Source organism: Periplaneta americana, chromosome 13 (assembly GCF_040183065.1).
Source record: "Periplaneta americana isolate PAMFEO1 chromosome 13, P.americana_PAMFEO1_priV1, whole genome shotgun sequence".
Taxonomy (NCBI): domain Eukaryota; kingdom Metazoa; phylum Arthropoda; class Insecta; order Blattodea; family Blattidae; genus Periplaneta; species Periplaneta americana.
This window is the reverse complement of record NC_091129.1, coordinates 96,222,461-96,239,006: the sequence shown is the minus strand read 5'-3', so window position 1 is coordinate 96,239,006 and position 16,546 is coordinate 96,222,461. Positions and strand designations below refer to the sequence as shown.

The following is a 16,546-nucleotide window of genomic DNA, read 5'->3' as shown; positions in this document are numbered from 1 at the left end:
GCAATAAATCGTAAATCTGTGTTTCTTTAATCAAGAATTATCTGCCGTGTTGGACTATAAGATAAAGATTTTTTGAAGTAACTAAATAGCCAACGAACTTAGATTTCAAACTAGTACTGTTTCATCTTAACCAGTGCAGACTGGCTTCCGTGAATGCAAGTCACTCTACCTTATAATACGAGCAAACAGGCAGGCTTTCTTGGGTCCCGCCTGGGGACAATGGGTTCAGTCTTAGAAGTTAACTTGCTTTGTAGCTTCACCGGAACCCAAGCCTGACGGCAAGCACGTGTCTGATTTGCCGGTCTCTAGCGGGCTTATGTGAGGGCGGCAATGAACCTGCAGGTACCTTAAAAGCCATTTGTAAGTAAGTAAGTATGTATAACATCACGCCTAATCGTTGGTCAGTACACGGACTTCTTTTTGGAGTTCGTGGTACCATTTCCAAATACAACTAAAACTTTTTAAAATCAAAGGGATTCACACTTTACAATGTTGAGAAAATCCTTAGAGAAGTTCTAAAGGACTCAATTCAATTTTTGCAGTTTCATCTCTATTTCAAGTAATATGATTCACTTTAATTTTCTTTTGAAATTTAATATATGCATTTTCATTGTAAACTTTTATATATGTATTTGTTTTCTGGATTCTTGTGGTCACACTTATTGAAGGGCAGATGGTTTTATTTTATAAATCCAATATATAGGGTAGAGTAGCATAACTCGCACCGCTTCCTAAATGGCACCACTGCTAGGTTAAAACAAATTACTGTAGTAGTGTAACATCTAGTGGTATTGTTACAATCTACCATATGAACTTCCACCACGTCACTTGGTTTCTGCCACTTCTTTGTGCTAGCAACGTGGTAATAGAGTAGGCCTATTTAATATAATCGCTCAGGTGGATGTATATTTAGCTAACATTTTGCAACTAAATAACGGATTTGTAGGCAAAGAAATCCATAATCTTAAGATGTTATTGGTTAAAAGAAATATTAAAGAACATTTAACTTGGTACGATTTTCGAACATGTGGTGATTATAGACTAGAATGAAGAAAATAATAACTTTTGACGTAGTTTCTTAATTCGCACCACTTTGTAGGTGCCTAATTCTCACCGGTGCGATATGAGCAACTGTAGCAATTCTAGCCGTAAAAAAGAAGGCCCAAAAATTTTAACTGAACGAGGAATGCATCAGGTGGGTGCAATATCAAGTGGTGAAAAGGACGTTAATACAACAACTGTGTGCTGTACAAGCGCACCAGATATTTTGTGCCACCTATGAAAATTTTTAAACGTCAAACAGTGCATCCTACATTATCAGCTGATGTTATTCCAGGATCGTTATTTGTTTGCTCTGGTTCAGGTTACATCAACAGTGAACTATGTATTTGTCGAATAGCTCAAACATTTTGTTTGCCACTCATACCTGCCATAGAAAAAAGTGCTGCTTATTTAGAAGCTAGATTATCTCGGGAAAATGATGTGCTCCTATTTCAGCTTCCTCGTCATAATACTCAGAGGCCCAGCCTTTAGATGTTTCTATCTTCAAACCATTTCAGACAGCTAAATCATGAAGCAGTTCTTAGGTGGCTTCGAGATAATCGTGAAGAAAAGGTGACGCAGTTTACAGTTTAAACTGCATGGTGAAGCACATGGCAAATGTGTAACAATAAAAAAACGCATTCAGGAAGTTTAAATGTTCGATAATTTATGCTCTATTTTTTAAATTTCATTTGAAGATGCGTTACTCTCTTTCATTAATTTCAATAAACTTGTAATTTGCATTTATTACATTATTCATATTAAATACTGTTCAATGTGTTCAATATTAAAAGCTTTCCTTCATCCTGTTCCCTACAGTTAAAGAGGTGCGATTTAAGAAACCGCAGGTGCTATTTAGGAAACTAGTTGCCTAATGGCACCACTGACAAGTGTTTCGAAAATGTCATTCTACTTCAGAAATATTAAATTAAATTCAAGGATTCTTTTTTACATGAAAGGTAAATGTTCTGGGAATGTATTTATGTAAAGGAATGCAGAAAATAAAAACTGTGTTGTTCAATAAAAATTATAAATGCTAAAGTGGTGCGATATACGCAACCTTACCCTATATGTATATAGGCCTATATATAATACTTTTTCTTCATCACAAACTTGTAATTATTGTTTAATGCTAGAATACCGGTAGTCATTAATGGAAACAGGAACCGAAGTTTATTTAATGAAAAGAAGTTGGGACCAAGCCATTTTTAATCAATTTTGAGACCTGCATGATAATTTTATATGCTTCTTGTTCAGACAAACTATTGAATATAGTTACCGTATCATCTGCATATGAATATGCAATGTAGATTCATTAGTTTATATTTAACATAACATTAACGTATAATAGAAACAAAAGAGGTTCCAAGATTGTTCTCTCTCCCTTTTTTCATCTTCATCATCATCATCATCATCATCACCATCATCATCATCACGATATAGGCACAGTCTACTATATACAGTCACGAAGTTTGAGTTTTGAGGGTGCTAGAAACACTAGACTGTGCCAGTAATATTTTGCATTGCCTGTAATGAGGCGATATTAGCAATCCTAATGGTGAGCAACTACCTAATGTTTGCATATTTACTACGTATTGAGCTTCGTGATTGTATATACTAGACTGTGGTATAGGCCTTAGACCTGTTCCGACCCCGTTGAATTTGTATTTTCTCATTGGTCCTTTCATCTATGTCTAGGTCTACCGATGTTCCGTCTTCCTCTTGGTCTGTATTGAAGTGTTACCTTCGGAAAACGTTCCTCATCCATTCTTTCTATGTGTTATTTACAGTCATTTATATTATATATTTAGTTTCCGTCCTATATCTTCATTCCTTTGGTATTCTAAGAGTAAAATCCCAGCTACGGACCGTAGAAAGCGCATTTTAGTAGACTCTATTATTCTTATCTCTTTCTTTGTTAGTGTCCATGTTTCTGTACCATAAAAGAGAGTCGAGACTATCGTTTGGTAAAACTTCAACTGAGTATCTAGTCTCGTTTTGCTCCTCAAACATCGTCTGATTGTCCCACACATATGTTGGTGTTTTGTTAATTTATCTTCAATGTCCATATTCTTTTGATATGATATTTTGCTGCGTATATTTGTTCTATTATTTGGGAATTTATTACAGTTTTTGATCATCTATGCTGGGAACCTTGAAAGCCATTACCTTTGATTTTTGAATAGATATATTTAAATTGAATTTCTTCGTCACTGACCACAATTGGTGTGTGCTGCTTGTTGTAATTTATTCTCTGAGTTGGCAATTATTATTTTATCATCATCCGCAAAACGCAAACTATTTAATTTTATACACTGTATATTAAAATTATTTCTCAAATTATCCTGCCATTCTTGAATGGCGTCGTCTAAATAAATATTAAAAAGAACAGGTGACAGTGGACATCCCTGTTTAACTCCTCCATTAATTTCTGCTTTTAAATTTCCCACACCTTTTCCTTTATTTGTGCTAATTTTCGCATTTCTATATAAACTTCTTATTACAGTTATTAGATGGTGAGGATAGCCTTTATTCATTGAAATATCTCACAATTTAGGACGAATCACTTTGTCGAAGACTTTTTCATAATCTGTAAAAAGCATATGGGTTTGTAAAATATATTCCCTCCTTTTTTCAATTAATTGTTTGAGGATAAAAACACAGTCTACAGTGGAGCGCCCATTTCCAAAGTCACGTTGTTCATTGGATAACATTATTTTTATTTTTTTAGGAAGGTAAATTAAAAGACTTAGTAGATATGTGTATCAATCTATTTTGATCATTAAGAGTACATAGTTTATATATAATTCATAAATATTACACCTATGTGGAAGTTTGGATTTCTTAGAGTGTGTTCAATTCCTTTGCGCTCTGAGAGCATCAATCCTTTTCATCGATTCTTCGATTCCTTTTCCCTCTATTTCGCTGAATCCAACCATTGTCTTCTTCGCATTCGAAAACCATCTGGTGACGTTGTGATATTTACTGATGTCGAAGTCCAAACCCCGTGATCCAAAGGCCTACGAAATTCCGAACAAAAAAGAACTTGTATTAAAAACTTACAAATCACATTACCATTTAACATAATAGGCAGTGGCTGTCTCAGAATTTCCCCATTTTAATTGTCTATGAAAGGAAGATCAAAGGTGCAGGGATAATTTTGGTCTTTTTTTATTGGGAATCTCAACTGAAACATTTTCGTCACTGATGTAGATGGCACTTGTCATTGTTGTCCGTCCATGCGGAAATTACATTAGATAAGAAATGTTCGTAGATGGGAACATAGCTTTACATTAGGCATAGAATTTATTGATAGTGTGCGAAATTGCGATTTTATTTATGACAGAACATGGCAACAATGCAAAAAAAAGCTCAGCCAGTGGTACTATATTAACAGGGATCAGTACATTTCCAGTCGTAACAAGTTTTTGGAACTCGGTACAAAAACATTGTTTTCAGGTTGAGTGCAGCTACGTACATAGATCTGTTGCACTAACATACGGTACTATACTTTGTTCTTATGAATAACCCATAATATATCTGCAACTATGGGTGGACGACTCGTTACATTACAATAATACGCAAGTGGAGAAGCAGTTTCATTAGAGCCACCGGCGTGGCTCAGTCGGTTAAGGCGCTTGCCTGCCGGTCTGAAGTTGCGTTCGGGCGCGGGTTCGATCCCCGCTTGGGCTGATTACCTGGTTGGGTTTTTCCGAGGTTTTCCCCAACCGTAAGGTGAATGCCAGGTAATCTATGGCGAATTCTCGGTCTCATCTCGCCAAATATCATCTCGCTATCACCAATCTCATCGACGCTAAATAACCTAGTATTTGATACAGCGTCGTTAAATAACCAAATAAAAAAAAAGCAGTTTCATTATGTACTAACGTTCGCAATGGAGTCGTGCAGTTTAATGAGCAGTTCTCAACGCGGCAAACGTTAAATCCTCCAATCCCAAGAATGTGAATGCAAAACTTCTAGAATTTGGTGGTAACTTTAGTAACAAATTGAGAAACATTTTACTGAAAATTATATCATGCGGACTTAATCTATAAAAGGAATTGTAGTTCAGGAACATTGTGCTATGAAAAAACACTCAGAACACCTCTATTTACATGGAAATACAGCAATGAAGGGAAACCGTCTTTTTAAAACCTGAGTCAAGTATACATATGTTTTTCGATATTGCTATTAATGTTGGTATGTTGCATTACTACTGTTCATTCGGCAGAGATTGTATTATATTGTATTGTATTGTATTTATTAACATTCCATGGTATTCATACATTGCTTACAGCTAGAATATGGAACAAGTCAAAAAACTTAATACTATTATAAAATCTTAATTTATAGTCACAGTCTAGTTGGAATATATACAGAAGAGATTTACAATATAGTCTACTAGTACAAGACATAGTTTTAGTATCAATTTCATGAAGCGTTATTGACTGTTATGAATTCACCTACAGAATAGAAGGCGTGAGAAATTAGGTACTTCTTTAATTTGGCCCTAAATAATTTTATGTTTTGAGTTTCATTTTTTATATCGATAGGGAGGCTATTAAAAATTTTTACTGCCATAAAACGCACTCCTTTTTGATAGCACGATAGACTTGCCGATGGAGTATGAGAGTCATTTTTGACGTGTATTTATGCTATGAACTGTTGAATTAGTTACAACGTTTTCACGATTACATATCAGGAAGACTGTTAATGAAAAGGTATACTCACAAGCCATGGGCATTATTTGTAGTTTTTTGAAAATAGCCCTACACGATTCCCTAGATTTGGCACCTACTATTATTCTGATTACTCTTTTTTGTAACAGAAATATATTGTTACTATCTGTGGAATTTCCCCAGAATATTATTCTAAAACTCATTACCCAGTGGAAGTATGCAAAGTATATTGTTTTTAAGGTATTGATATTTACTATCTTTAGCATAGATCTAATAGAAAAAACAATTTGAATTTAGTTTGGGGTAATTTCTTTAATATGATTTTTCCAATTTAACACATATCGATTTTTAAGCCAAGAAATTTGGTTGTTGTTGTTTCTAATAGGGATCTATTATTAATTATTGCGCTAGAAATTTTCGACGTTGAATTTGGACAGGATTTAAATTGAATTATGTTAGTTTTGGTACAATTTAATACTAATTTATTGACTGAGAACCAGTCACATATTTTAAAGAGAATTTCCTCTGTTGAAGATTGGAATGTGTTGGAGTTATTGGCTGTAATTACTATACTTGTGTCATCTCCAAATAATATAGGATGACCTACATCTTTTATTGGGGGGAAAGATCATTTATGAACACTAGAAAAAGTAGGGAACCTAATATTGATCCTTGAGGAATTCCATTATTAATAGTTCCCCATGTCGATGCAGATTTCATAGTTGTATTGATTTCAACTTTCTGTTTCCTATCTATGAGATATGAGTGAAACCATTGGTGTGCAACACCTTTAATTCCATAATAATCTAATTTATCTAGCAGCATTTTATGATTTATACAGTCAAATGTTTTGGATAAATCACAGAAAATCCCTCCAACTTGTAATTTTTTATTAACTGCCTCCAGAATTTTGTCAGTTAAACTAAATGTTTCTAAATCCAAATTGTTCTGGGACTAAAATGGTATATCTTTCTAGATGATGATATAATCTTTTTTACATTACTTTTTCAAAGATTTTGGAGAAGGCTGGTAGAAGTGATATGGGTCTGTAATTTTCTGGAGACGTTGTTTCTCCCTTTTTGAAGATAGGAATAACCACTGAATATTTTAATATCTCAGGAAATACGCCATTGAACATTGAATAGTTGCATAAATAACTTAATGGCCCAGCTATAATATGTGAACTTGCTTTTAATATTTTGCTACTTATTTCATCATACCCTGAGGAGTTTTTTGACTTTAGATTTTTAATAATTGCAATTATTTCTTATTATTATTATTATTATTATTATTATTATTATTATTATTATTATTATTATTATTATTATTATTATTATTAGATGTAGTCCAAGCAAACACAACTTAATAGTTTTGATACCAACTTCCTAGCTCTGGTCATGACTATTTGTCACTCGAGGAAGTCTTTGACGTCAATAGCGCCAATACACGTCCATATTTCTAGCAGAAAAATGTAGTAAACATCAATTCTCACAATGTCGTTCTTGGATACACACATTACACACGCCTGTCCATCGCAGGAACATTGCTCGTCCGGTCGGCGGGTTTTCTTATGCATACAATTTTGGCCGAAAAGAGAGCCTTCCAAAACTGATAACCAGTATATTGCGAAATGAGTCCACGGTCCTGCGACGAAAGTTGCCCAACATTTGCTCTTAATGGGTTGAGGGAAACCTCCGGAAAAAAACTCAACCAGTTAACTTACTTCAATCAGGATTTGAACTCGGGCCCACTCATTTTTCGGACAGATATACTAATCGTTACTCCACAGCGTCTTTGTAAATTTGTGATTGAGAAAGAAACTTTCCAGTGCCATTAAGTTCAAAACCCGAAATGGGTGAATACTATAGGGAAATTTCGACTAAGGAATCACCTGGAAATTGGAAATGTGAGGCCAAAGAAAAACAGGGTTCAAAATAGCTTAAACCAACAATTTGCATAGTTTCATTATCATATTTTTGGAATACCCGTGGTGGACATGGTCCTCTGTGAGCCAGAAATTTCATCAGATATGTTTTAAAGCAAATATAAACTCAATTTCTTCCATTTTGCATCTACATCATACCAGATTTCTACCGAGAGATGAGGTGCGAAATTCCTTGCTAGTGTTCAAAGACAGCATAACATTGTAGATACTCACTTAGATAAATGGTGAATTATAGACCACACAAATCTGCTGTAGATTAAAGTGTGATCTTTACATTATTTACACGTATGAAAACTTTCTGAAATGGGAGGATTTACATGTGATGAAGGGAAAGATCCCAACTCATTTCAATGACTTGTTTAGCCGAAATAGGAAAATGATTAAACTCTTATAACATGCACATGTTTTAAATCATTTTTTTGCAATTAAACTTATGAAATCATACGCATATTTTACGTATATTACATTTTACGTATATTATAAAATTGTCTCACAAATTGTAACGTAATTGACCAGATATCGCAGGTCAATATTGATTTTGAATTTAATAAATATTTTTCTTGAATAAGAAAATTATGTACACAATTTATTGAAGCTTACCTCCGTAATCGACACATTCACCACGATTGCGTAATCAGCTACGGTGATGTTGCTTCCTGCAACCCATTCTTCACCTTCGAGGAATTTATCCAATAACTCGAATGCGTTCTCTAATTTTGTAATGTCGTCTGCTTCAAGTTTACTTCCAAGTATTTTTTTCGTCTGTAAATTAAATTCCATTCAATTACGTGAACAAAATCTAGAAATCTAACCCAGGAATATAAATGTAGTTCATTTATACCAATCAGTGCAAAGCCACCAAGTAAAAATTTGCATATTTTTACCTAATACTCAAATCAAAGCAGGTAATTCGGAAAGAGAAATATTATTATTGCTATTATAATGTTGTAATATTATATAAAATTCATCAGTTTATATTCACATAATATGCAATAAATCTATACATATAGGCATATGTTTGTCACTGACAATATGATATTCGGATATTAGTAATGTACTGATTCATCTGAGCATTTGTTTATGCTGCCACTAATAACTGGGTCAAATTGAACCATTCTTCCGAGATTTGTTTGAAAAGCCACATTGACATTGTTATCGATTAACAACGACTCTCAATACATAATTGCAGCGAAAAATGTGTCAGATTATGAATGGGTAATATAAATAATCAGTAGGAATTATAAAGTTTGCTGACATTTAGATTTAATGTCCTCCTACATCATTGAATTTAATCATCCAATAAAGCATGGAAAGGTAAGAATGTAAATCTAAGATAGAATCTTTCAAAGATTTACGGTGCACTAATTTCTCTTTCTTTATTTCTTTATATTTTGTTGTTTCTTTTTCAAAATAAGTGTTTTCTAAAAAAATATTTCAGGCAAAATTTTTGGTTTTAATTGAAAGCAGAAACTTTTTCCATCATCGTGTGATTTTACTATAAAGAAAGCCATTCTTTTCCCCTTCAAACTAAGAAACGTCTATTCAAAAGCGTTTTCTCTTTTTCGGGATAAGCGTCTGGAAAGTTAAAAACAATCCTTAGGAAAATATTTTCTTGTTTTATATTAATTTAAGAAATATGTTTTTGAAAGTTCCAATCTATTACACTCAATGGTTTTACACTTACGAAATACTGCCTCATGGAGGAAACGAGGGTGCCCATATCGAAATACAGTCTCTGGTCCACAAGAGCGCGCTTCTTCAAATCCTTTGGATACAATGAATCGTCCTTTCCATATCGGTCTGCGAGGTATGTGATGATGGCGCGACTGAAATACACAGAATAAACCATTTTAATTTTTCAGTAACTTAGTATGGACCTAGACGTGACAAACCAGCACATGTATGAATAACACATCAGTTCTTATTCTGACATCACATTAGATAAGACATTAAAGTTCTAAGAAATAAATCTGCACGTTTTAGTTACGTTATCTCCGATTCGAAGGTAGTAACCACAAATGAGTACAAATAATATTTGTTATCGTTTAATATTTAAGAAGTGTATAATAGATAAATATAACATACAGAAGATCTTACATAAGATTTAAGATAAGAGACAGTTGATTACCTTTCCCAAAGGATTAGTCCGTTGTCAACGATTGTTGGAATGCAGTGTTGAGGGTTAATCTGAAACCGTTGTAAATTTTTGGATCAACAGTAACAAAATATTTTAAATTCTGTTGGTGGTACAATGTTACAACTTATAGTGACGCAGTGAATAATATATGAAGAGTCCACTGCAAGAATGATGGATGTCACTTTCTTGTCGAAAATGAACCAAGACTGTCAATGCATAGCTTAAGACATATAAAATGTATATAGAGAGTTATATGGCATTAACACTGATAGTCATTGTCCAGTAATGATCGGAAAATCACAGTTAAGCTTTAAGTGCTAAGCATTTCAAACTTTCAATTGCTTCTCCTGAAAAATGTATTCCAAATGGCATCCATCATTCTTGCAGTGAACTCTTCATATTATGAATTTTTATGTTATATTATTTTATTTATAGATTCCATAGAACTTCTAGCAGCATTATAGCTTTAAAATGTGGAATAAGTCAAACGTTATACAAAAATATGAAATACATAGGAAGTAGATTAGTTCATTTTACAAGCATCAAAACTTTTATTCATCAGTTGAGTAGATTTTATGAGTGTGGAGAAATTTTGTTAATTATGTTCTCAATCTTTTTTCTTGTCCCTTAAAAGCTTTAAGAAAATAGGGCAATGTATTTAAGACCGTAATGCATGAAGAGTGAACTCTTTTTCTATAACAGCTGACAAGCAAACACGCTCATGGGGACAGATAAAAAGTTATTTCTTTTTCTTCCACCATATTAATAACGTCAAAAGAAGTGTTTATAAAAATTTTGGCAACTCGAGTGCAGTTACGAGGTCCGTCCAGAAAGTACGTAACCCTTGAGCCGTTTACAGAAAGAAAACAATTTCACGGAAAGATTTATTGGAACAAATACAGCAATTATTGAGCTATTTTTTTAAACATATTACTCACCTGAATTGAGACATTTGTCATACCATGAGATCAACTTTTGTATCTCTGTGTTGTTGAAGTCTCCCACCTGGGATCGGAACCAGTGTGTGACAGCAATCTGTACCTCTCTGTTGAACCCATACTATGACAAATGTCTCAGTTCCGGTGGGTATTATGTTGAAAAATAGCTCAACATTTGCTGTATCTGTTCCAATAAATCTTTCTACGAAATTGTGTTTTGTTCCTGTTCCAATAAATCTTTCCACGAAATTGTGTTTTCTTCCTCAAAACGGTCCCAAGGTTACTTACTTTGTGGATCCCCTCATAATTGCGCTCGAGTGGCCAAAATCTGTATAAGCATTTGTTTTGGCATTATTAACATAGTGGAAAAAAAATAACTTTTTCTATCCCCATTGGAAGGTTTGCTTGAGAGGCTAAGAAAATATAGATGAAGGTTTGATTAGTGATATTATTAAAATCAGGAATGTTTTTATTAGTAATAAGTATATCTTGGTTTTTAACATAAAACATCCTCACGAAAAGAATATATGCTACCTGTATTTACAAGATAACATCAAAATTTCTATATTTTGGAAAATGTCTTAATATAATATCCATCTGTGCATAACTGGTAATGCCATTCAAGGCCGAAATCGTCTTTAAATTTATCAGCTGCAATACTAGTGGTTTCACGCTTTCTTTTAAGTCGACGTTTCAATTTTTCGCCCTTTTGCTTTTAATTCAGATTTAAATAATGTGCATATACAGCCTGATTCACGAGGATTTACCGTCCCTTAAGGAGCTTATTTCCGAAGACATTCTGAACAAAAACTGTCATATGAACATGTGCCCTAATCTCAATATTTTCAGAATGACGCTAATTTGAAGTTGTTTGTAAAATACCATTATTCTTGAGTTTAAAGATAAAATAATGTTACAGATAAAGAATGAATTATTCAGGAATATAATTTCTTTAATTAGCTAGTATTCTGAAGATTAAAATGTGTTGTGAATTCCATAGTTGCTTCGTACAGATTTTTTTTCGATTTTTTTTTTTTTCCACAAAATTATATTTTCTTACGCATTTATCACAACAATTGTTACAAATCACGCCACTCTTGTAAATTCTTTAAGACTGTACATTAGGATGCATAATTAATCTGTAAAGAATCAAGTTCCTAAAGTCGTATGATTTGTAACAATTTTTTGATTGCCTAAATATGTAAGAATGATGTCAATTTTAGTTAAAAATTGAAAAATGAAATTTGTACAAAACAATTAACGACACATTTTTAGCTTCAGAACACTAGCCAATTAAATAAACGACACTTCTGAATAGTTCATTCTCTATTTGTAATATTTTTACCCTTAAAACTAAAGAAAAAAGGCATTTTGCTAAGAACTTCAAATTAACGTAACTTTGAAAATATTGAGATTAGGACAGAACTGTATGATATTTTTTGCTCAGAATGTCTTCGGAAATAAGCTCCATAAGGGACGGTGAATCCTCGTGAATCACCCTTCATGTAAAAGACTGTTGGTTTCATTGCATTTCTTTTTTTTAACTGGGTTATTTTACGACGCTTTATCAACTGCTGTTGTCATCTAGCATCTGTATGATAATGAAGGTCATAATGCCGACGAAATGAGTCCAGCGCCGAAAGTTACCCAGCATTTGCTCTTAATGGGTTGAGAGAAAACCCTGGAAAAATCTCAACTAGGTATCGTGTCCTAACCAGGATTTGAACCGGTTCCCGCTCGTCCCACGGTCAGGCAGACTAACCGGCTTTAAGTATTCCCTCCAGTACTTTGACAGTTGGAATCGAAGGGCTATTACCTGTGCTCGTAAAAGACTTTGGAGATGATTATTATTTTTCAGTAAAGGACGAATGGTGTAAAGTGTGTAAGTAAGATATAAAAGTTAATAAGCGTCATGATTTACAAAAACATTGAACATCTGAAATTGTTTATTGATTTGATTTGGCACCAGTCGAATTTTATAGCGTCTTGTGTCTGCCTGATGCTGATATGTGCGAATATTCCGTTCCATAAACGTGAGAATCCACATTTTAAACACTCGATTTCAAAGTATACGTTTCGAAAATTGCAGACTCAAACAACCATGCATACATAATACTTACTCTCGTGTTCTGAAATAACTTTAAATTCTATACGATCAGCTGTCGATAACAATAAAAGGATTAAACTGAAACTGAAGTGTGTTCTTGAAAAAAAATCCTGCATATTAGAAACGCTCTTAAGTGCTTTATGAACTGCATAGTAAACAGGCACAAGATAAAACACAACTACATTACAATAAATAAAACTATTTCAAAATCGCACCAATAACTTCGTGTGATATTGAAAGAATGTTTTCTTGTTTGAGCGACAATCGAAACAGATTTATATTGACATTTACAAATGTACACGGTTGTACATTGCAACAAAATTAGTGACATTAAAGTACAACATTTATTTTTATTTAAACTGTATTACCAGTTTGTACAAAGAAGAAAATGAGGTAACTCACTTTACTAATTGAGTGTTATATCGTATTCGTTTTGGTCACCTGATTATACCGAGCAATGTTTCGATTCAAGCAGAGCAGTGCTCTGAACAAGTCACTGTACCACCCTGAGTTGATGTAAACAACACGACTTATACAGGGTCATCATTTTATTTTTACTTCAATTTTTATTGTACCTGAGTTTTTTAATGTAGTTCATTCCCACCCCTTCTACTACTAAACTTCCAACCGTTCTCCACACAGAACCGAGGCCGCGTATGCAGTACTGAGTTAGTGAGTATAGTACGTTCCAGAAATATCTATGCGTTTTCCAGTGACGAAAGAGCTTCCAATATTGATTCATATTTTCGCACAGGTACTGTCGTCCGTTTGCCTACGTCGCATCCCGGTTTCCCCCACCTGTTTCTGTTCGCCTCTCTGTAAAGTCTAGTAGCTGGGCTGTCTTAGCTCCTTTCTGAAAACATTAATTTCTGTTAGGAATTGGACGTCTACGTAATATTATACAAATGTTTAAAATAACTTAAATACAAGGGCCTCGTTAAGTAATTAACTGTCACGTGATTCTGCCCCCCTTTCTACGACCCTGCGACAAAACCACTTAAACGGACAGTAGATAGCATTTCTGAGTAATTTTATCTTTTCGGATCGGGCAGAAGTGAAGATTAAATTTACAGTACGGAAGGTACTCTTTTATAGAGTAGGTATGGAATTATTTCAACATGAGTTACTCGTACGAAGGACGAAACTGGTAATTGTAATTAGGTACAATAATCTATAGTGCGATAATATGCACAAAAGAACTGAAGCCTGTATCGAAATGAACGGCCACCATTTTCAAAAATGTGTTTAAATATCCGTATTATGATTATTTTTCAATTTAACTTCACTCTCTATGTTGTACGCTAATGTGCTGTAACAGTACAATATACACTGCATAATAACGTCCGAATGGATAGCTCAATTCGTGAGTAAAAACACTAAGTGTTAATAGAGTACTGTATTTTGATTGAACAAAAACCTAATGAAAATTATCAAACTCAAAATTACGATATTTGTAGTTTACGTAAATGGATGACCTACTTTTCTTCCCTCTTATACCTGGTAAAGTGATTTGTATTTTACGCCAGTATCATCGAACTCCAGTCTTGGAAGGGGGAGCAAGCGGTGTTTCCGGTTCTAGATCTTTAATCAAAAGATATAGCGAGGTTAATATTAAAAATTTTAGTAAAAATAAAATGATGTCCCTGTATAACACGCTACATAGTTGACTTCATAGGTTCGGTGTTTGCACTTTCATCTCTGGTTATTACTCATTAATAGTTCAGCGTTTTCCAATACCATGTACATTGTCATCCTCACTTGGATACCTAGCAGTCCAAAAAATACTTATCAAAAAGCAAAGGAACCCGCCTGCCTAACAAATGAATGCGGCGACTGTAGTAAGAGTGTAGGGTAGATGCGCGCTGGTACACCCTGTTCACAAGATCTCTGAAGTCGGAGGGGAGGAACAACCTACATCTTTAAAATCTGCTTCAAATGCGTTGGTGGGACCTTTCCATGCTTATGAAAAATAACGAAGCAAAATAAGTGTAATTTTCCATACGGTTTTCATTTACTATGCTGTTCCACACTAGGTTTGAAAAACTTGCAGCATACATAGCACAAGAAAATTATATTTCGGAATATTTTGTGTTTGAATTTTAACCAGATTTGTAGCAGATACTTGTCACTATATTCCGTAATGTGAAGTAGTGTCTTACCTTGAGGTATTCGGGCGTCATATTTTCTTTGGCTTGAACAGAGATCGACTTCAAGTTGAAATTCAAGCCAAGTGCTTTTCCAAGCAGCAGCACCACCCGGCAAGGAGGGCTACCAGGTGAGTAATAGAGATCAATTTTCATCTTGGTCAGCTGCTCTGATGATGCTTCCACGACTGTTTCAAATCTCTGAATTTGAGCTCTTTTGTAGCGTTTAATTGATGACAGAGCATGACAGAAAGAAAACGAAACAAGATGAAACGAAATAAGTCTAAAAAGCTTTAAGTAATGTCATCGATCGCTAGATAACTAATCCACAAGCATGTTATCTACAGCAAATAGAGTTACGTTTCAGGCAACACAACTGAAAGTGCGTTTTCAGAAGGTGTGATAACGTTTATCGTCTTATTACGTGCTGAGAAATACAGTGCATGAACACGTTGTGTCATATCCTGTGAATGATGTTGCAGTTCTCACTTCATTTTCTTGAATCATATTCAATTAGTGTTATCAACCCTAAGGGAATTTTCCTTGATTTAGGGAAAACAGGTACCCAATATAAATAAATAAAATAAATAAATAAATATGGGAAATAGGAAAACTAGACTTGATTCTAGGTAATTTTTTGACTCGTGTTTTGAGACTTTCTCGCTCATAACACTCGCTTCCTGATTGAAATTGTACATCAATATTTTTTTAAATATTCATTTGAATAAAATTATTGAGAAAAAGTGGCGTAATATCTCCACATTCTGTTCTTGGAAAAACATGTATCTCAATTGCTTCATTAGCAGTCGAATTACCTTCTTGTGTAACACATTCATTCATTCATTCATTCATTCATTCAGTGTTCTGGCCAAGGGAAGGTCTTTCACTGCAAACCCAGCATTCTCCATTCTTTCCTATTGTCTACCTTCCTCTTTGTGTCTTCGTAATATGATCCATATACCTTAATGTCGTCTATCATCTGATATTTTCTTCTACCAGGAACTCTTCTCCCGTTCACCATTCCTTCCAGTGCATCCTTCAGTAGGCAGTTTCTTCTCAGCCAGTGACCCAACTAAATCCTTTTCCTCTTCCAGATCAGTTTCAGCATCAGTCTTTCTTCATCCACTCTTTCCAACACAGCTTCATTTCTTATTCTGTCTGTCCACTTGACACGTTCCATTCTTCATATCAACATTTCAAATGCTTCTATTCGCTTCTCTTCATTTCGTCGTATTGTCCATGTTTCTGCCCCATACAATGCCATACTCCATACAAAGCACTTCACTAGTCTCTTCCTTAGTTCTTTTTCCAGAGATCCACAGAAGCTGCTCCTTTTTCTATTAAAAGCTTCCTTGGCCATTGCTATCCTTCTTTTGATTTCCTGGCAGCAGCTCATGTTACTTCTCATAGTAATACACCCCAATTATTTGAAGCTATTCACTTGTTCTACTGTCTCATTAAAAATTCGCAAGTTTTTCTTCTGTATTTTTCTTCCTAGAACCATTGTCTTCGTCTTGTTGACATTTATCTTCATCCCATACTGGTCATAGCTACA

At 34.2% G+C, this 16,546-nt stretch overlaps 1 protein-coding gene across 1 annotated transcript; it reads right to left on the bottom strand.

Annotated features, from left to right (window-relative positions):
* Positions 1 to 3,794: 3,794 nt before the first annotated feature.
* LOC138712143 (glutathione S-transferase 1-1-like) lies at positions 3,795 to 15,269 on the bottom strand. The gene is made up of 5 exons (XM_069843614.1): positions 15,007 to 15,269; positions 9,794 to 9,852; positions 9,350 to 9,491; positions 8,266 to 8,427; positions 3,795 to 4,061 (listed from the first exon to the last, which is right to left on the bottom strand). The coding sequence occupies exons 1-5, from the start codon at positions 15,145 to 15,147 to the stop codon at positions 3,897 to 3,899; spliced, it is 669 nt and encodes a 222-aa protein (XP_069699715.1). The 5' UTR covers positions 15,148 to 15,269; the 3' UTR covers positions 3,795 to 3,896.
* Positions 15,270 to 16,546: the final 1,277 nt, after the last annotated feature.